At 31.9% G+C, this 22147-nt stretch overlaps 2 protein-coding genes across 2 annotated transcripts; one reads left to right on the top strand and one right to left on the bottom strand.

Annotated features, from left to right (window-relative positions):
- The first annotated feature begins 6802 nt into the window (after positions 1-6802).
- Positions 6803-11392, top strand: LOC132302924 (mitochondrial outer membrane protein porin of 36 kDa). Its single transcript, XM_059799930.1, has 6 exons — positions 6803-6957; positions 7063-7130; positions 8497-8607; positions 9692-9778; positions 10280-10488; positions 10791-11392. Exons 1-6 carry the CDS (start codon positions 6909-6911, stop codon positions 11095-11097), a joined length of 831 nt encoding a protein of 276 aa, XP_059655913.1. The 5' UTR covers positions 6803-6908; the 3' UTR covers positions 11098-11392.
- Positions 11393-17153: 5761 nt separating this feature from the next.
- Positions 17154-21369, bottom strand: LOC132302925 (uncharacterized). The gene is made up of 6 exons (XM_059799931.1): positions 21200-21369; positions 21003-21107; positions 20791-20848; positions 20637-20697; positions 19764-19796; positions 17154-17493 (listed from the first exon to the last, which is right to left on the bottom strand). The coding sequence occupies exons 2-6, from the start codon at positions 21039-21041 to the stop codon at positions 17277-17279; spliced, it is 408 nt and encodes a 135-aa protein (XP_059655914.1). The 5' UTR covers positions 21042-21107; positions 21200-21369; the 3' UTR covers positions 17154-17276.
- Between the last annotated feature and the right edge of the window lie 778 nt (positions 21370-22147).

The following is a 22147-nucleotide window of genomic DNA, read 5'->3' on the forward strand; positions in this document are numbered from 1 at the left end:
ATACTTTCTCTCTATATAATTATACCTTATATATACATATACGTGTTTTTGTATACTAGCAAAATTTACGTGCAAATTAATTATTAAATAATGTAACTAATAATAATCACAATATATAACATCATATAAAACTATTGTATATATTTTAATAATAGTAGTAATAATAATCTATATTGTGAATTAATCTAAATGTTGTTAATATATATTAGTAGCTAAATAAATTCGTCCAGCAACATATACTAACATAATAAGACTTTCAAATAAACCAATAAACTACACAAGATTCCAAGTACACCCAGTCATATAGAAAATTCTCATGTAAGGCTTTTCTAGTTAACATACTCTGCATCACTATACCTCCATAATTGAAATAAAATTTACCCACACGAAATATAAATCACAAATATCTAATTGAATGTAGCATTCATAATTTAATAAATAAAATAAAATTTATTATTTCGAACATATATCAATATGACACACAAATATTAATCCTTGCAAGTAATGCAGCTTTATTAGACTCAATGACACACTTTGGGATAGAAATTATGTATCTGTTGCGATCAAAGCAATACGAATATGTCATGTACTTCCTAATGAAACCCTCCATTTTGATTCTTTGATCAGGGTGATACTGATAGTAGCTATGTACCATTGATGAAGCGATTATACCCGGATTGTATGATGATGATGTGTTGTGATGAACAATTGGATTAACCGCGGGGGTTCCATTTAAGATGATGAAATGAGAGCAAGTGGCAAGAAAGGGTCATACTTAAAATCTACTCTCGATTTGCCTCTGTCATTGGTAGCCCAATTAGAGTCGTCCCATATTGTGCCATACAAACTCATTGGATTCGATGGTAATTTTGTGAAGCACAATAACTTGAATGTCTCTAAAAATAAATTTAAGGCTGTTGATTGTTTGCATGTTCATATGTCTTATGTGCCCACTATTTTACATTACACTTATTATTGTAGAAATGGACATAGCCAATATTATTACTATAGGATGAGAAGATAAAAACTTTTCTGAATTTTGTGCTTGTGGTTTTTTTTCCTACGAATAGGGTTCATGTTAAAAAGCAAAATTATGTGAATCAACCCAAACAATCTCATTCTAAGAATTATTCAACTAAGAAAAAGGTTGGAGTTGAAAATGATTAATGTTGGCAAGAATGTAAAAGATAAAAATGGCTTAGGTTTTAAAAAGGTTGTATCTAATAGAATTCTTTTTCTTTTTTTTTATATGAGAAAGTGATGATCATGTTTTTCTTGTCAATACATGAGGAATAATTATTTCTCTTGAATTCATTATTTTTAAATGCAAATTGGGACACATGATTATTTAATGAAAAAGGTTCTTGATCTGTAATCTATATGTTGAAAGACAATTTGATTTGTTTATTTATTTTTAGACATGAGTCTCTTGAGTTCAAATTTTTTTCATATGCACTAGTCCAACTCTGAGAAAATCGATTGAAAATTATTGTGAAGTTGACTAGGTCATATTGCTCATAAAATCTATAAAGGTTATTATTATTATTATTTTAAAAATATATAGAGCATGTGTTTGGAAAAAAAATATATAAAAAAATTTAGCATGAAAAGAAAATAAAAATCAAATTTGCTGAATATCCTTGCAAAGAAAAATGGCTACTTATTGAGATTAGTTCGAAAGCTTCTAAAAAACTTTGAAGATGAGCTAATTGAGTAAAAAAAAAGAACGAGACAAGTCGAAATAGGGAATTATTGTCTATTGTGAGATTTATATGTACCACTCGCAAGTGCACGAATCTTTGTAGATAGGGTTTACTTGTAACGGTGTCGTACCTAAGGGCCTTGTGTAAATTAAGTTTGTCAATAGATTTCTTAAATTCCAAATTAACTTGAAAGTAGGATAATCGAATTATGATGATTAATTATAAATTAACTAAGTAGAAAAATAAAATAAACTAAAGAACAATGATTAAATAGAATGTAGAAATAGAGAGAGAGGACTAGGGGTATGACTTCACCACTAACGTTGCACCACTAGTTAATTACATCAATTTATTGGAGATATATCATATAACATGCATAGGGAATTAATCATGACTACAAGCACATATTAATTCAGTTAGAAAATAATATAATTTAAAGCTAAGCATGGACTATCTTCGATTGGTATAAACCATCTACCTAATTACTTTACTCTAAGGTGTAGTATGATCTATCTTTTCTAGGCATAATCCATCAAATCTTTAACATTATATTCAAAGAAATACCATTGTATAATCATCTCATTCACAACTATAAGAAGTGAATGAGTTGTGCTCAATCACAAAATTAAAATATCTAAGACAAAATTAAAAAAATATTTGCAATTGAATTAAAACTCTAAAACCGATTCTTATTGAAAAGTCAATTAAAAATCCTATAGATTACACAATCATGCATGATAAAAATTATTCTCCAATCAATAAATACAATCAAACCAGTGGTGCTAAGCTAGGGCTACATCACAACCCTAGCGAAGTGTTTAGCCAAGCATGACTAGAGTGGAATTCTTCATAGTTGAGAAAGACATCTTCACCGCCATGGATTAATCCCTTCTTGCTTCTAAATGCTTCTCTTCTGATCTCAGCCTCAAGCTCCTCTATGATGATGCTTCAATGTTGTAGAGGACTCCCTTTAAATAATAAAATATCAGCCCTAAAGTTCCATTTTTCATATTGAAGACATACATGGAAATTCTGCCAAACAAGGACTTTAAAATTCGTACAGACTTCCAGCCCAATTTTGATAAGGTAAACAATTGTTTTATGGAATCTTCGTGAAATACAAAATTGTTGCTCTTCGAATTTTTTTTTAACCAATGTGAGAATTTAATTGTTTTAACACTCAAGGAGAGAGATACAACCAGATTACCAAAATGGGTTCAAGTTAACAACTTTGACGAAAGTTTCCTTTTTGGAGAAGGATTTTTCCTTTTCCTCTTCTTTCCATTCTCATCAACTTGTGGTTTCTTTTGGACTATTTTTTAAGTATAATTAGACTTGGGTCTTCAACATTACTCGGTCCCACAAAATGTCATCTTTTAAAGCTCGGAATTACTGATCTTGACTAATTTTACAATTAAAGCCCTGAAATAAATAAAAACAATAAAACAATGTAAAATCACAAATAAACTACTATTAAGAGAATAAAACATGCAAGTTAAGGGGTTAAAATGTATAACATTCAATGCCTAACATTGTCTACTCTTTAGAGTGAAAGCCAAATTACTTAGAAGAATTTGCTCAAAATAATTTTATCCTGATGTTTTTTGATCAATATGGTTTAGACAGTTGGTCAATATGATTTGATTAAAATTTGATGAGGTTGGATTGCGCGCACACACACACACATGAACTTGCTAGGCAAATTTCTAAATCTTTATAAAAATTGCAGGTTGCATTTCATATTGTGATTGCATGTTTGAGAATTGATTTGATTGAATAATTTATGGTGTCTAAAAATTTCGTGTTTTTAAATTCTCTAGAAATTTTTTGATCTCGTTTATGCCTGAAATTCATGGAAATTGCAATTTTATAATTTTTGTTCAAATATCAAAAAATGAAAAAATTGAAAAATCCATAAAGATTTTCCTTTTAGTTTTTATTAGGAATTTTCATTTTTTATTGGATATTGATTTTCTTTCTTAATTGGTTATTTTCTTCCTTTTGTGCATGGTTTGTTAAATCTTACAAAAAGGGGGAGAAAAGGTACTTCATGGTTTAAGGGGGATATTTTATTGTGATTTTGAGCATACTTTTGGTACCATTAATATTTGTGTCATCTCTTGATGTCTATAGATATTATTGTTTCATATTAATGATTTATCATCATGTTTTGTGCTTATTACTATATCTTGTGCATGGATGATAACTTTGATATCTCTTCTTGTTAATTCTCTTTTATTATTTCTTTTTCTTCTTTGTTATACTTTATTCGTCAACTTGTAACAAAAATGGGGAGAAGTGTGCATATTTTTAAGGGAGTCATATACAGTAATATTCACATATTGATATATGCTATTTATTTTTTATTAAGCTTCACGTGTAGTTTGTTGATTTGATGTACAGATTACTGGGGGAGAAAACTATAAGTGATGAAGCTTCATATGGTTCAAGAAGAATTCTACTTTTTATTTATTTTTCGACAATCAATGTAATTTACTTTTTCTACTTAGGTAGATTACATGTTATCTTTGAGGTTTTGTCACGAAATTGCTAAAAGGGGGGATTGCGAGATATAAATTGTCATTGGCAAATTTCGTTGCCAAAACATGTCCGATCTAGTTGTAAAGTTTTGGTTCGATTTGTCAAGATTCAAGATCGGAAACAGAATTGAAGAAGCGGTCGTGTTCATACACCGATACACTTTATGATGATAAGAACAACGCATTAGGAAGGTAAGTGAGTGTGTGAGGACATATGCTTGGTTTCAAAATTAGGCTTTTTACTTGAACCTGTTCAGCCCAACTTGAACTGATTAAACTTTTGGAAGCTTTTTAGCAACGTTTAAGTCTGGCCAACTTGAACTGGTTCAACCCCACTTGAACTGGTTTAAGTGTTAAAGTTGGTTTGCAAGAATTTGCTACCGGCCAACTTGAACCGGTTCAAGAATTCCTAAACCCAATTCAAGGTCTACAAAGAATTTTGGTAACTCTGTGTCCTACTCTGTTTTGACTTCCTATTTTTCATAAACATTTACTATAATGATCATGCACGAAATTGACTTATTTTCTAAGTACAATTAGGTTTTCAAAAGTTTTTTAAAAAAAAAAAAAAAAAAAAAAAAAAAAAAAAAAAAAACAACCATATTTTATCACTTAGGGTTTTACGGCTTTTTGCATAGAAAATTCTGATTTAATTGACAACCACCTTTGTGAGATTTTCAGTATTTTTCATCGAGAGCATACACTTTATACACACGTGAGATTTAGGGCATTGTTCATAGTCTGATCGGAATATGAGTTTGAAGATATCATCAATATCGATAAGAAAATGCAGAATTCATTCATTTTACAACAAATTCATATTTGAAGAAGAAATGTGTTTAGATCACACTTTGAAGGGGTCAAGGCATTCGCGGAGTGTTGTTGATCTACTAGCAATTATTCTTCAAGATTTAAGGATTAAGTTTGAAGCCGAGAGATGTTGGATGAGGTAGTCGCAAAGCCAATGGCGTTCAACAAATTGGGTCTTGGAAAAGTGAAAGGGTATGAGCCTGAATCAAAGTTTGGTGTATTTTTTTCAAACATAGTGGATCGTTTATGCTCGGGACATCGCAAAATTTCTCGAGGTTTTTCAATTGGTTTCTCGCTAAATTCGGTTTCACTCTAACTTTACTTGCATTTATTTTTACTTTGTGGTTTGATTAATTTACTTTTATTTGGGTAAATTTAATTTAAACAAAAATCCAATAAAATTGCAAGTTGAACCTATTCACCTCCTCTAGGCTGCTTATCTATATTATATTTCACAACTATTCCGTATTATGCAACTCACAAACACTTCTCAAGAATGAACATAAAACTGTTTTTAGATAACTATAAAAGAGAGTTATGTGTAAACAAATATTTTTATAACTGAGTTTTCAGAAAATTGAACAAAGTAGAGTTTTTTTTTATATAGTTTTCTATTTTTAATTTTCTTAAAATAAAAAACTATTATAAGAGTTACAAACCAAGATGTCACTAGAATTTAATTATGTTAAATACATATTTGTAAGTATGCATATACATGTAAAAAATTATTTGACATTAAAAAATATGATAAACAGAGACAAAGAAGGGTAATGCCATTTCATGATTTTCGTAAAAATATTTCTTACATAAAACACATAAAAATTTTAACTATCTTGAAAAAACTGTCCTTTTATAAGTTAGTTTTCCCCCAAGTTATGTTTGTTATTTTATTTTATTTTATTTTATCAATCTTAGCACGCTTTTCTTTCCACGAAAGGGTGAGTTGATTACAATTTAAATATTCATACTGATATGTAATTTTCTCGGATATTCGTACATATGTGTGCGAGCCGTGTAAGTGTTAAAGCGATGCATTGAAATTTCCATATTATCCTTATCACACAACAATCTCACATAGATTGGAATCACTATAATATGTATTTTACAATTTATATATCTTTGAAATTGGATACAGTATTGATTTAAGTTAAAATTGCATCCATTAATACTTGAACTAGGTGTGATTCTTGCAAAATATAAAAAAGGGTGACTCATAAATTATGCATGAAGAATGTGTTAATTTTGAATGACAATTTTTAGCTAAACTGTTGATGCCATTTAGTGTTTGTTCTTAAACCTTAAAAAATAATATATTTACTATTTGAGCAATAACATGAATAACTCATAAATAATTTAAGTAAAATGCATTTACATTAGGGTAGTATTGGTAGGTGAAATTATTATTATTTCTTATTCATGCTATCTAAAATAAAAAATAATATTTTTCACAATATGTATATTTTTTTCTAAAGTTATATTTTTTCACAATTTTATTAATTTATTTTTAATTAACAAAAAAATTTAATTTTTCTTTCTTTCACTCCACCTTATTTCATTTTCACTCCTAAATTTCGATTTAACTAAAATCCCACGAATGATAAAAAAACAAAAAAAAAATGTTTGACTGTGATGACGGGCCAAAAGTCATCTGTACCTTTGATGATGAAAACAACGGCCATAAAGTTGAATTAGTTCTCCTGCACAATATCAAACGGTTGACATAATCCAGTGAAAAAAAAAAAAAAAAAAAAAAACTATCGAAATACAGGGTTTAACCGTTTAGATTTTATATATTTCAATCATCACGACCCACTTCATCAGATAAATTTGATTCTTCCATTACGCCCCAAAAGAGATGGGAAAAGGTCCAGGTCTCTACACAGATATCGGCAAGAAGGCCAGAGGTGAGCGATGATTTACTTTAATTATTATCATCTGCTTAGTGTTATATATGCGCATTTGGTTGGGTTATTGATTTTGTTCAAATTAACCTATTCTTGTTGTTTCAGATCTTCTGTACAAGGATTACCAGACTGACCATAAGTTCACCATCACTACTTACACTTCCACTGGAGTGGTGAGTCTCTCCATATACCTAATATTTTCAAATGCAAATGACAAATTTTGGGTAAAACTAGTGTATCTGCTCCTATCGGTCATTCAGTTCAGTTTGGTCAGTGAGAAAACTGTAGAATATAAGTAAATTGTAGATTGATTTACTAAATAAATGAAAAAACGCAACACAAATAACCCAAATTGTATTAATCGCAGTTGACCTAACTGAACTGAATTGTACAATTGAATTCTGTTTTTTACATGGTGTCTCTGCAATTAGACTTATGCTATGTTCAGTTTCTCCAATTCCAATTCCAAGGCACCAATTCCATGCAACATGGCAATGTTTTTGCTTTTTTTTTTTTTTAATTGAGGAATGGTTTATTGATAAAAGCTATTTCTTTTCTACTTCTATTTCTGTGTCTAATGTACATTAGAATCCAAGTGCAGTGCATTTATTTCCTTATAATATCGTGAATTTTCATATCGTTGTCTGGTTGTTAAAAGTAATAGGAAGGAAAATTAAAGGAATCATGGGATCTTATCTGGAATCATTCATATTATGCTCATATATTATTGTATTGTATCACAATTTGTTAACGTGCGGCTAGCTATGGAGGGTCATTCTAAATGAAGTTAATTTGTGGTTATGGTTTATTAATTGTCTCATTATTCCAATATGTTCATTATGTATTTGTGACGCATGTTTGGTAGTTTTTTTAGAACCATTATACCAAATGAGACCACTGCCCGGTATTGTCCCTGTTAATTGAGGGCGCTGGGAGGGATGACTGAAAAAAAAAATTTGCCTTAATGTTATTTGCACAATATGGCTTCCACGTACTCGAACCACATCTTCATGCATGGAAACAACCCAAGCTTGTACCAAATTATTTGCGCAATGTGGCTTCCGCGTACTCGAATCACAGCCCCATGCATACCAGCAGCCCGAGCTTGTACCAATGGACCAAGAAATAGCCCATTTTGGAACAATTATACTATGATTATGGCTTTAAAATTCTGATATTTTCCAATATTTCACTCTTATCAATTCTAAAGAGTTAATGCTTGTAATTTTAGAGGAAAATACGGTTTTCATGTACTACTGATTTTTAATTGGAATTTGGTTATTGCCATCCATGATGTGCAATTCACATATAGGGCTTACCTGTTATTTATTAGTGAGTGTGTTACATAGTTCGTGTCTTGCCATGTTAATGTTGTCTATGCATCTTTAGACTCTTTAGAATTTTTTATATAATTTATGGTTCTTCTGGTATAGTTTTATTAACCAGCTCAAAGCCTAATGGGAAACCACGAATGCTGCTCCTAAATTTCTGTTGTTCGACTCTGTAATGTTCTGAAATTTATGTCTTTTCAAATCTCAGGCCATAACTTCATCAGGAACTAAGAAAGGTGAGCTACTTTTGGCTGATGTGAACACTCAGCTGAAGAACAAAAATATCACAACTGACATAAAAGTGGATACAAAATCTAATGTAAGTGATGGAACTTCATTAGACGGCTTTATTTTTTATTTCATTTTGAAATTTAAGATGGATTCTTAATGATCTTCACTCACTTGGACTATCTCGTCGTGCATTAAATATTGGTGCATAATTAGTCACTGGCAACCATTTGTTTTCCCTGTTTTCTTAGTGTTAAGAATTGCAACTTGTTAGAGGCAGTTGTTTAAAAGATACCACGTATATGTTATATTTGTTCAGTGCTTTCTGTGTAAATTCATCTGTTTAGTGTGTTCTACAATCTAAATAAATTTAGATAATTGGTGTATGTGGCATTTAACAATATACTATTTTTATATTATATTATATTTAATAAGTAGATACAAGTATGCAGGCCACAATTCGAACAGTAGAGTGACACAGTGGGAAAAATCTGGACAATGTTGAATATTGTCTTTCTTATTTTTATTGAATGTAATTTATATAGTTTGTGGTCAATTGTTTTTTTACCCCATTTCCACGCAATTGTAACTCCTTGCCTTTGAATCTTATTGTTTTTTTCTTTTCATGCAATTATGCCCATTTTACTTAGGAAATGAGTTTTATCATATTTTGCGACAGAAATGACTAATTTATCATCTATTTTTCAATGTGTTGATGTTTCATTCTTTTTTCAGTGATTAGATAAATAAATTTCTTTACTTATTATAGTTTTTCCTTACAAAATTTATAGGAATGCCCATGTTTACTTTTGATTTCTTGTAGTAATGGATTGCCAAAAATGGCATTTGTTACAATGGATGTAAATTAACCTTTTCTATTCCTTCTATAATCTATATGTGGAGATGATCTAAGCATTCAATAGAAAAATCATTCCAAAAGATGCTTCAGTTACTTGGCTAGTTTACATCCATTGTAACAAAGGCCAAGTGGCCAAGCATACTTTCTATGTGCTGCCTGTCTTTATCTGTAATTTCTTGTACGCGTGCATTGGCAGAAAGCCTTGACTTTATTATGTTTGATTGTCTATTTAACTGGTTGGTTAAAGCATTTTATAAATGAACGATATGGTACTTAAATCATTTAGCTGATATGATAAGTTGATGTGAACATGTAGCTTCTTACTACCATCACTGTTGATGAACCTGCACCTGGAATCAAGACAATTTTCAGCTTTGTTGCTCCTGATCAGAAGTCCGGCAAGGTAATAAATTTTAGTTGTTTTTCATTGTCTTTAGATTGGTTTCATTGGCCTATCTTACGTACGCTCTTTAAAGATGTGTGAAGTAGTTGACATGAGTATGAGATATGTATCTGACACGTTGTGTCTGGTCAGACATGTACCTAACAAGGTTATCCAATAATTCGAGTTTACTGTATAATTGTAGATAAAAAGTCTCTTATGATATTATTTTGTTACATTAATACTTACTAAAAAAAATAAAAATTACTTCAAAACGAGTGAAGTGCCTGCCTATCTTGAATGCTTTTATGTTAAGTATTATTTTAGATTTTGAAAATAAAAAAGGAAACCGTTTATTTGGGTTTGGGATTTAATAAATCTGGTGCTTAGATACATCTACAACGTATGATACATTTACCCAAGTCCATGCAATATAGGTAAATCCTATGTTGTTAAAGCTTGTGTGAATACTTTGTCACTTGAAGTTATTCTATGTTTGACTTGTGGTGATTGTGGTGATAGGTGGAACTCCAGTACTTGCATGAGTATGCTGGAATCAGTACTAGCATTGGATTGACTGCGAGTCCCTTTGTCAATTTCTCTGGCGTGGCTGGGAGCAATGGTCTTGCTCTTGGTACTGATCTCTCATTTGACACTGCCACTAGAAACATCACCAAATGCAATGCGGCATTGAGTTTCTCTAAAGCTGACCTGATTGCTTCCTTGGCATTGTGAGTATCCTTCATTTGTAAAACGGTGAAAGAAAATTAAGGTTCATAATAAAATGTAATCATCACATACTTTGATATGCATTGCTAATTTTGGTATGATGATAATGAAAACCTTCAGCGCTGGATTAAAATTTATTATGATCCGAGGGGGGAGAAAATGTGAACTAAATTTGAAGTTATGACATAAGCCTTAAGAGTGGAATCTGATATTTTGGCTTTGTGAATGGCGTGTGTTTGCTTATATATGTTTGGATGGTGTGTTTCGCTTGATTGAAGAGTTTTATATTTGTTAATGGATACAGAAATGACAAAGGTGACACCCTTGCTGCTTCCTACTACCACACTGTCAGCCCATTGACCAATACAGCTGTTGGTGCGGAGCTGACTCATAGCTTCTCAAGCAATGAGAATTCTCTCACCATTGGAACGCAACATGCACTAGACCCACTAACAACAGTGAAGGGCCGGGTGAACAACTTCGGCAAGGCAAGTGCTCTCATCCAGCATGAGTGGCGTCCAAAATCCCTCTTCACCATCTCAGGAGAAGTGGACACCACGGCTATTGAAAAGAGTGCGAAGATTGGACTGGCGTTGGCTATCAAGCCATGAATTTAGGTAAAACCCATACAATAAGAGTGATAGACCAGCTGTGTTTTTGTACCTTGGAGAGCAACAAGGTGGATAGAATAAGTAAATATTTGTTTAGCTGTGAAAATTTGATGGGGGTATTGTCCTCTTGGTTGTTACGGATTGTAAAAATAATCTTTAGCTGGTTCTACAAACCAAATATCATTCTTTTCCTGGTCAAGTCCTCAATCAATGTATACCAGGGTTAATGTTAAATTACTTTTAGCAGAAACTCTCTTTGGGGAATGGTACAAATTGATCTTTGATGTTTCGCTCACATTAGTTTTATAATTATTTTGTTAGGCTTGAATAATATATATACTGACTTTAGAATTCCGTGTTGTCCATCGTGATCCAGAGTTCAATTACTAAGTTTGGTGCATTTGTTTTTCCCCTGTTTGGTACTATCCAATACAAGTTTGTATGCTACATCCAATGTCTAGTGTTTGGGGTGATGCTTGGTGGAAGGCATCATATTATTATTCAATTTATTTATTTATTTTTGACAATTTTGGGGGTATATATATATATATATATCTATCAATAGGGCGTGATATACCAAGACAGGTACTGCATTAATTACTCTCCTACCATGATGCAAATATGCGTCTTATCATTTTCCATATGTTCAATCAAACTTGTTTGAAGGTGTGATATTACCTACATCCTCCTGGAGATGGATAGAATCCTGTGGCGAGATGTGGTAGAGGTCCTTGTCAAGTTAAAAAAATTATAGCAGATGGAATGAATGAGATGGTGGTTATACATGGTTTAGTCCAATTATAGAAAAAAGTTATACTTAGTCCATTAGTAGATTAGATTAATCATCATTAACTTACATACCATGAAATACTCTGATCATTAACTTAAATACCATGAAATATTCTGGGATGAGTACACTTTCTGGGAGGAGATATCTAGGCCACCTCTTAGTCATTAAATTCAATAAGCTCTAATGAGGTTGAAGTATGAAAAAATATTAAATTTCCCGGAGTATGGTATCCGGGATCATCTCAGCCCTTGAATGTGGTAAGGCCCTCCATGATTAGGGATGGCAAAAATCCCCAACCCGGTGAGGAACCGCCCCGCCCCCGCCCCCGTCCCATTTAAAGCGAGTTTGGAGAACCGTTTACTTAAATGGGGTGGGGATGGGGGGTAAAAAAAAAAAACCGGCCGGTTGCGGGGCGGTTGTGGGTGACTCAGATCCCCGCCCCGCATCCGCCCTGAAACCGGCCCCGATTAATATATTAAATTACTAGTATACCCTTCCATGTTAATATATTTACAAAATTAACCTCACTATATATATATATATTGAAACTCTAGATTCACTTTCACTTTCAGACTTTACTTTCAAACGTTATATTTTCAAGCGTTATATTCTGAATCTCTAATAGTGAGGCGGCATTCGGCACTCGGCACTGATAGATCTGAGTCATCTAACCATTGATTCTTCACAAAATCCCAATATATGTGGTTTCTTAGTGGTCAAAGCTTATCCCAAAAGGTATTCCTCTAAGATTTCCCTCAGATTTGGTACTCTTTTTAGATCTTGGCTTCATGGATTGGTAATTTTTATACATAGAATTTCTGTGTCTCTCCTTTTTTGGTCTATATGTCTTCATCTAGTTGTAGCGTATATCTTTCTCTCTCTATATATAGAGATCCAATAGTAATGAACAAATTATGGTGGATTGATATGAAAGAAGAAAAAAAAAGTAATTATCAAAAACCCAATCTTGCCGGACACTTGATGAATGTGGATTAAATGAGACGATAGGCTACTTTTTAATAGATTGAGCTTTGGATTGAAGAAAAAGCATCATGCAATTAACCAACTCCTTTCCAATTAGAAAAAGACAATTACTAAATATCTTCTTCTTCTTCATGTGAACTCACTATTGATGGGCTTTTTAATCTTTGGTTTTTTTATTTTTTTTTTTGGACAAACCACGCAACCCCACATCGTCGTTGAAAGGGCACATATCTATCTATCTTGTAATTTATTCCTCCCCAAGAAATATATATATATATATATATGCTAATTTTTATTTTAATATAATTTTATTTGCTTGGAGATATAAACTGCCGGAATAAGTAACTGGTAATTGCCTTAAAAATTATGACTACTTTACTTACTAGTGATGAAAAAATAAATAAATATTATTACTCTTAGTTGTTGTGAATGAAATAAATGGGCTAACTATACATTATTACTTTACTTAGTCCCCACCCAATATAGTTGTTGGTAATTGCATTAATTTTTTTAGTATTATACATTTTTTTTTTTTTTGACTTAACATTGTTTTAAAACAAATTCATTGTTTTTATTCTATTTCAGATTAGGTTGGTGACAATTGGTGGTTTTGAAGAGATTACAAAGAATGGTTTTAGATTCTGGCTAGTGTTTTGAATACTTTTATTCCTCTTAATTAAGGCTGTTGTTGGAAACTCTTATGTTTGTTTGTTGGAATTTTGGAATTTTTTTTTTCTTTGTTTGGTGGAAGGATGTTGCTTTAATTTGATTGCTTTATGTTGGAACTTGGAAGAATGTTATTTTTGGTTAATGTTGGATGATTTTGCATGAATGTTCAGATTGATAAGGTTTTGTTACAAAAGTTCAGATTTCAGATTTATGTGGTCATGCTAATAATGTTATTTTTGGTTAATGTTAGATGATGTTGCATGAATGTTTGGATTTATAAGCTTCTATTATAGAATTTCAGATTTATGTGGTTTTGCTACAGCTACAAAACTTGTGTAGAATCAAAAAATTTGGAATTTTTAAGTTTAACCGGTTATGGGGCGGGGACGGTTATGAGAATTACAAGCAAAAACTTAAATGGTTATGGGGTACCAAAAATAAATAGGGGCGGGGATGGGGAATGGAAAACCCGCCCCAAACCGCCCCATTGCCATCCCTATCCATGATCCAATGACTCCCACCTTGAGTACCATACCCGATATTTAATATTCTCTTGAATACTTCTTTAAAAATAATAAATAAATAAATAAAAATAAAAAATAAAACGAAAATGAATAAAATTTTAAGACATTTTTTTCATAAATAAATTATGAGAGCACACCCGTTATAATTACAACATAAATTATTCCACAACTATTAGCTCCATTTACTTTCTGAACTTACATAAATCCCTTTATCCCACATTTTTACAAGCAACGTAGCTTTTAACCATGAGAAATTTTTGTATTTGTATTTACTAATCTGGACTGTCATGGATCAAATATTGGTGCATGATTAATCCGCTCTCACACTATTTATAGACCGAGGAGGCTACAAGTGGCGGTCTCAAATACTCACAAAAGCTTCAAAAATGTTCCAAAAGAAAATATATGATATCTATTGAATGATAAATAAATTTAGAGAATTCTTTGCAAGTCTACACAAAGGAAAAATGAAAAAAAGAAATTTGTAAACTAAATTTGATGTTTTGAGATAAGCCTTGGAATATGATATTTGCACCTGCTAACTCAAAAGCTTCTCAAGCAATAAGAACAGTTTCACCACTGGAAAGCTAAAGCTTGAGTCAACAACTTTGGCAAGTCTTTTTTCTAAGCATGGTGGCATCCTCTCAGGAGAAGTGTATGTGTGTACACTAAGGCTATTATAAAAATTGCTAAGATTTATAAAGTGATGCCTAGCTGTGTTTTTGTATGGTGGAGAGCAATAAATTAGGTAGTGTAAGTTATCAGTGGCTCTACTTGAGTTGGGGCAAATATTGACAATAATGTTATAAGAAATTTTTAACTAAAAAATTTTTGTGAAAAGAAAGAGTTTTTTTGAATTTTGATGCTTAAAATTTTTGTGAAATCCATTGAAGAAGAAAAAGACATGGGTGGTTTTCAATTTTGAAATTTTTTTTAGGCAAATAAGTTAGAAAATGAGGGGTCTTTTTAAATTTTGACTTTTTTTTTTTAAGGACTTTTGTGAATTTTTAAAAATTTTAGTGGGAGCAATTTCAAAATTATCAAAATTTATATATACAAATTATAACTAAATAAAAATTCAAAAGTTACACAACATAATCACTATTAATGACAGCACAGGGGGACGGAGCCAATGAAGGCCTAGGGGGTGCACGTGCCCCCCTGAATTGGCCAGCAACCTATAATATATGTGGTAATTTTTTAAAAAAATTCCATATATATGACAAAATTTATGTAGTACCCCCCTCAAATTTGTAATTCTTAAAATTATATTCTTATTTTTTTCTTTATTTTCTCTTTTACTCTTCACATTCTTAAATTTCCTTAATAGAAAAAGTCAACTTTTCTTCCTCAATTGAAACTTTTTAACTATTTCCTATTAAAGTTTTTTTCATTTTTATTTTCTTTTTATATTTTAATAATTTTCTTCTTCTTTGTCTTTTTAAATTATATAGTTGTTATATATATATATATATGTACTCTGTATTATTATTATTTTTTTTTGGCAGTGTGCCCTCCCTCACTTGAAATTCTGACTCCGTCACTGACTACACAGCCCAAAAAACAAATAAAAAAATAATCATCGTTTCCAAAGATGGCTTTGTGTTTAACCACCCTTACTTATCTAGACTCTGGGTTCAAGCTTCCGGGGTTTTGGGATTGGGCGTTGCCAGATAGAAGAATTTTTTTGAAATTTGGGTGGGAGTTGATAATTATTGTCTTGAAGGTTGGTGCATACAAAAGTATAATTAACATAACCAGCAGTATGCAACAACCAGAGGAAAAAAAAGGGGCCACGTCACCATCCGATTTTTTACAATATTTTATCTGGGCCGCCCAATTCTGAAAACCCAACAAAGAAGGCCCATAGATGCAGAAGGGTTTCGATTTTCGGCCGAATTTGAGAGATGGCCCATCTTCAGCCCGGCCCAAATCTTGCCATCTAGAAGGTTCATCTGTTTTAGTTCATCAATTGCAAATTATAAAAGGAGTCTTATGTGGAAGAATTGTAGAATGAAACTATCACGTACGGAAGATGGGTGGGGGGCACGTGATGCAAGTTTAACCCTAACTCTTTCACCGATATAAATAAGGGCATAAACCTTCAATAAAGAATATACATTAAAATTTCAATCTTTTGTTTGCATTATCGTTATTTTCTTTGAGTGTGTTGTTCTTATTTTTCGATTTTATATAACTGACGAATTTTTGCACCTACAATATATATATATATATATATATATATATTTACACCACGCCATTCAGCTCCCCTTACATTACATCCTTCCCCAGTAGTACAACTGTTTCTTTGCTAGTTATTTGTGCGTCAACCTATGGTATTATGTCACATTAGTAAAAATGTTTTATTACATGACAATATTTAATAAATTGGTGATACTATGTCATCACCACAACCGGTTCAATTTGGTTTTTCTTAGAGAAAAAAGATAATGACCAATTAGGGCTATGACTCACCATTGGGAATCAGATTTCTCTTAAATTTTACTTTGAATCCACAAGGTGGGTGTTTTGAATTCACAAAACAAAGGATAATTTCAGAAAAATCTGATATTTGTATTGATAATTGAATGAATAAATTTTTTCTTCACACTTAGCCGTACACATATTTATAATAAAAGAAAACCTAACTCTAGAAGAAAACTAAAACATAAAGAAGCCTAATAGCAAAAGGAAAACAAGTCTAAAAATAAGACTAAAAATAAAATTTCTCCAAAAAAATCCGAAAATATAGAATAAGAAACCTAATAAATAAAAAATATTAAATCTAAAATTTTAAAGCATTTGGACTTCGTTAAAGCCTCGAAACCAAAATCCCGAAATAATCGGCAGGCTTCCTATAACACAATAAAACGCGTTTTCAGCCGAAAACCAGCATGGCCCGCAAGCAAAAGCTAGTGGGCTTTTCTCAATGCGTCGTTTCCACCAAAAAAAAATACTATTAGTTAGTCGAAAACGGACTTGTTGAATTGCTTGTTGAACTGTGCAGAATTCTGTCCTACGTCATATATCCAAGTATAACAATAAATCATTCAACTTCAAAGTTAAATAACTAATAACGAGTGTAAAAATTACTCAAGTATAAGAATAAGAGCCATAGAGATTCATTCAAACATAACAGAGATTCATATTCAATTTGTAAGTCTGTCAAAGAACGACTAAACATAAGCAGTAACATCAACAAGAACAAACCCTCAAGTAGTTGGAGCACAATTCTGTTCAATACGGTTTTGCCTAGCCTCAACGTTGTCCAACCTTCGGTCAAGATGCACACAGGTATCCTGAATAGCTTCAAGTATGTCTGCCCTAATACACCTCATATAGCTCTTTGTGACGACATCACTATCATTTTCCTGTAAATCATTGCCCTTTGTGACGACATCACTATCATCTGCCTTTAAATCATGGTCACTGAATTAAACAATTTCAACTAGTTTAGAACCATCTAAAAAGGTTCCATTACCCAAAAACATTTAAAAAGTAACCTAAATTTCAGATTTTCAAAATCGATGGGGAGAGAGTGAGAGAGAGTAGCGATTAAGTAGGAGAGTCACCAACTTTTTTCTTAGTTGGTACTCATACGCACATGCCTTTACTGAGGTTCGAACCCCTGACCTCCCTTTGAGAAGTAGAGGCCTAGTGTCGCTAGGGCACTAGCATGTTGGTGGAGAGCCACCAACTTATCATATCAGATCTTGGTAATTTACAAACAGCTTCAATGAAATGAAGGCACATGTATAAGATAACAATACAGAGTATAAGTGAGACAACAAGACAAGATTGTATCTCAAAAGGAGAATTCCACTTAAATTCATTCAAATTTCAGCACCCTTGGCAAGGGAGACCAACTGTCCAAAACCAATCAAATTAATGAATTTTAATCTTAAGGGTTACAAGGATGCCCTTAATTTTGCACGCACATACAAATATCAAGTTAAAAAAACTCAAGAAATACAAAACAAATGAAGAAAAGAAACAATAACCTAAATTGGCTACTCTATCACACAAAAAGAGAACTCAGAATCAACCAACCATTAGTAAGAAGCATTAGTCAGAGACTAGAAATATAAAATAGAAACAACAAGAGACATACTAGAGCTTTTTTGGCTGGTAGTCATTTATTTTGAAATGCCTCCTCATTTAAGCAGCTTAATGCACAAAATGAGACATATGAGGTGAATTATTTAGTACATATAACTATTTTCACAATACGAGGTGAATGAGACATGATTAACCAGCTTAATGCAGAGAAAGTGGCCAACAAAATTACTTGAGCAATAAAATATATGAGGGTACATTATTCAGATCTCCCCCTAGTCTGGTTTAATTACCCTCATATTAAAGTTTTTGAAATATGCTAGTCAATCTTCCCTGACGTTTGGTTGCCTTAAGCACCCTTGCCGTTAGTTGATCGTTAGACCTGTTAAAGTCAATAAAAATAAAATTTTAAAATGCCAAAACTACCCTCGCGTGCAGCAGACTAACAAAAGTAACCTCACCAGACAAATAAAATGGCTGTCCCAAGTCATCAATAGTTTCACCAAACTACTCCTTACCGGCAACTCAAAAACAAGTTTGATATCCTCCTCTCATCGCTCTCTTCTTTGTACCAGAGGAACAAGGTTAAGAACTGAGTTTCTCTCTCTCTAAGCAACTGGGTTAGCCTCTCTCTCTAACCGAATGAAAGATTAGAATTATTTACAACAGAACCTATCAACTGGCAAACACGAAGAACTAAAATGCAAAGGCACCTTCTCTATATGCTGACACATCATCTCATATCAGTTTATTTTCTATTTGGTCACCAGAAAATATGAAAAAAGACAGACCCGCCATCTCTCTCTCTCATCTTATGAAATGTATACTCCTTTGTATCTCTCTGTACTCTCTGCTTTTAAAATATATTATTCAGGTTTTCCACACCCTCTTGTTCCACCACCGCCCTTCTCCCTCCACCACCACCACCACGACTTCCTCTTCTTTGGAAATGGCAAAGAGAAACATAACACTTTTAGGGTGATTGATTTTATAAGATATTGATGACATGGTGTTATTTGTGATCTTCTATCTTTTTATTGGAGATTTGAAGTTGAAGATCGCAACCATTTGCTTTTTCTTTTTTCTCTGGAGGTAAATAATTGGAATCAAACTGTTGTATGGGTTGCAACTGAAACTAATCTTTTCCCATATTGTTTGTGGAATCCTGCTTACTCCTACTGATTACAGTATATATATCTATATCTATATATAATATTTCTATATAAACAAAAAGATAAATTGGTATAGTCACCCCAAAAGTTGAGCATGACTAAAGCCATAAAAGAAGAGAACTCGATCAGCGATATTTTTTTTAAAAAAATGTAACTTCTTTACCTTTCGGTAACTAAGAGAGTGAGTCAAATGAATGAACTTCCTGCATACAAATCATATGAAACCTATCTACCATAAGTTATAATGGTAGTTCAGTGCATAAGGTGGCAGATTTGATTAGATCTGATTATAATTCTTAGGATTCAAATCAGGCACATTAAATCGGGAGAGGCTTCTTTTTTTACCCCGGATGGCCCTTTTTCTATTCGTAGTGCATATAATGGCATCTAGGATTTTGCAAAAGAATCCAAGCTCTCAACAAAAAAAAATAAATAAATAAATTATTGAAGTTTCAAGGGAAGACGACAAACCTCTTTTGGAACCATTGCAACAATTGATGCTTCCTGTAATTGAAACAAATTCAGATGTAAGATACTTATACCAAACGCTACAATTGTTCCAACACAACTCTTAGATATAGCCATATACAAATTATGAACAATATATTAGTATAAGTATTAATACAAGCTGTCAAGAAAGAAAAAAACATAATAATAGTAACAGACGAAAAACAGAAATTCCTAAACTTCACGTCTAGAACAAAAAATGCTATAAATCAAAGTTACAACAATATCATTGACTATTACCCAATAAAAAGAAGCAATATCATTGGCCATATAACATGCTATGTCACACGGACTCTTTAAAAGTAGTGAAGTACCTGTGTCGGACACATATTGTTTGGACATAGGGTCTGGGATATGTGTTCGACATTTTTGGCTGAACGTGTACTTAAAAAACATATCCAATAATTTAATTATATTGTACTATTACTTTTAAACTAGTTAAAAGCCTATATTGAACACTATATTAGATAAATAAATAAATAAATAAAAATAGTAATTTACCCTAGAAAGTAAAATAAAATGAATAATTAGCAATGTCTGTTTGTCCTCCTATTTACGGATATGATATGTCCCATACATGAATACATACCCATACCCAACACACGGCTTCATCCATTAACAACTTCAATCAAGGTAAAACAAAGAAAAACAGTGCTACTATAGAATTGCAACAACCACTCATATCATAATACAAAATTAGTTGAAAGAGAAACAAATAGAAACTCTACAGAACTCAAACCTAAATCAACCAAACTTTTTTTAAAAAATAATAATAATTACTTTAGCATAGAGAGCAATGACTAGTCAATTGAAATCTGAAAAAAATGTGAAACATACGCAAAACCAATTAGAGCACCGGCACCGGTAAGCCCAACACTAGCCACCGCCTGATAGATAACTGAGGTAGGAAAACAAAATTATTCAAACATTAATACTGAAAATTGGTACACAATTAATTACAACAGGGAATGTAAGGTGGACAGAGGATTACTAATTTGAGCAGCAAGTGGCAATTTAGAAACCCCTTTACACATTTTGAAGATGGCCTTCTGAGATAAAAATAAATAAAATAAGAAGATAAAAAATAAAAAATTGCTAAAACAAAAGCTAAAAATAAATAAAATAAGAAAATAAAAAATAAAAATTTGCTAAAACAAAAGCAGGGGTAGTATTTTATTAAATCAAAATAGATTATAAATCAACCATTGATTCTTGAACAATGTCGTTCTCTTTGCAAGGCATGCTTAAAAGAAGTGACAAATTCTGACAACCAATTCTTATGATTTGCTCCTCCCCAAAACCCTAGCACTGTACAAATTACAAAATAGCTTAAAATTCTCCACTGTAAATAGTTTAATAAATTTCAATATAAATAGAAGGATAAGAAGAAGGTGTCGTACCAGTCAAGAAACCCTCCCGACTCTGCTTCTCTTCGTCCCTTTTGTTTTCTCGATAATAAAATTCTTACTGTACTCTGATTTTATAAGTGGAATAAGAAGGGGATTGAGGATTGGAGCTTTGTTTTGCTCCCCGCACCCACATAAGCCCAAATTCCCGACCTCCACAAAAGCCCATACCACCCCAAAATTTTTTAGTATTATCCTTACTTATTAGTCTGACAAAAAGTGTCTCTCTTTGGAAAAACGCAAGGCTTACTTAAAAATACAAAACGTTAAAAAGATAGTTTTTTTTAAACATTTCTTTTTATACTTGAGTTTTTAGACAAAACAGAATCAAATAGAGTTTTTGTATCATTTTTTAATTTTCAGTTTTTTGAAAACAAAAAATACTTTTCTGAGTGACAAACCAAATCGTCTGTATTTTCTAAAAACAGTTTCATATTTTTTAAAAACAATTTTGTATTTTTTGATAATTGTTTTTAGAGTTACAAATCAAGTAGGCCCTAACTTTTTAAGAGTATAGTTTTAAAATATATATATATATATATATATATATATATATATTTTATTATAGCGGTTTGGATTGAATTTTCAAATATATATAATCTTCTATGGTGGGTCCACAATACACATGAGGTCTTATTTCAAACTTTAATTGTTTATATTACTTCAAGGCAATGAGGGTAAATTATAAATATTAAAAGAATGGTACATTGGACTTTTAATTGAATCAATTATTTTGGGACAACAGAAATGGAAAGGTGAACACTTTTTGTGAGATGGAGGGAGTACTTTTTTGTGAGAAATATTTTATTTTTTCACATATTGAATTGTTAAATATAAATAGTTGTTTAAAAAATGTGTTACCGCCTAAGTTACACAATCTTCCTTAACGTCTGTCGCTCTCATGTTTCAAGTGCACTTCAGCTCTCACGGTTCACGCATGTT

Source organism: Cornus florida, unplaced genomic scaffold (assembly GCF_030987335.1).
Source record: "Cornus florida cultivar Cherokee Brave unplaced genomic scaffold, ASM3098733v1 CherokeeBrave_3.0.0_Hap2_Chr04, whole genome shotgun sequence".
In the NCBI taxonomy this organism is placed as follows: domain Eukaryota; kingdom Viridiplantae; phylum Streptophyta; class Magnoliopsida; order Cornales; family Cornaceae; genus Cornus; species Cornus florida.

Excerpts from the sequence above, each read along its gene's own strand:
- LOC132302924 (XM_059799930.1), top strand. The coding sequence starts at position 6,909 with ATGGGAAAAGGTCCAGGTCTCTACACAGATATCGGCAAGAAGGCCAGA. Across the intron at positions 7,131-8,496 it reads CTTACACTTCCACTGGAGTG|GCCATAACTTCATCAGGAAC; the intron begins GTGAGTCTCTCC and ends TTCAAATCTCAG. Across the intron at positions 9,779-10,279 it reads CTGATCAGAAGTCCGGCAAG|GTGGAACTCCAGTACTTGCA; the intron begins GTAATAAATTTT and ends TTGTGGTGATAG.
- LOC132302925 (XM_059799931.1), bottom strand. The coding sequence starts at position 21,041 with ATGCCTTGCAAAGAGAACGACATTGTTCAAGAATCAATG. Across the intron at positions 20,698-20,790 it reads GCCACTTGCTGCTCAAATTA|TTATCTATCAGGCGGTGGCT; the intron begins GTAATCCTCTGT and ends TTCCTACCTCAG. Across the intron at positions 19,797-20,636 it reads GGTGCTCTAATTGGTTTTGC|GAAGCATCAATTGTTGCAAT; the intron begins GTATGTTTCACA and ends TTTCAATTACAG.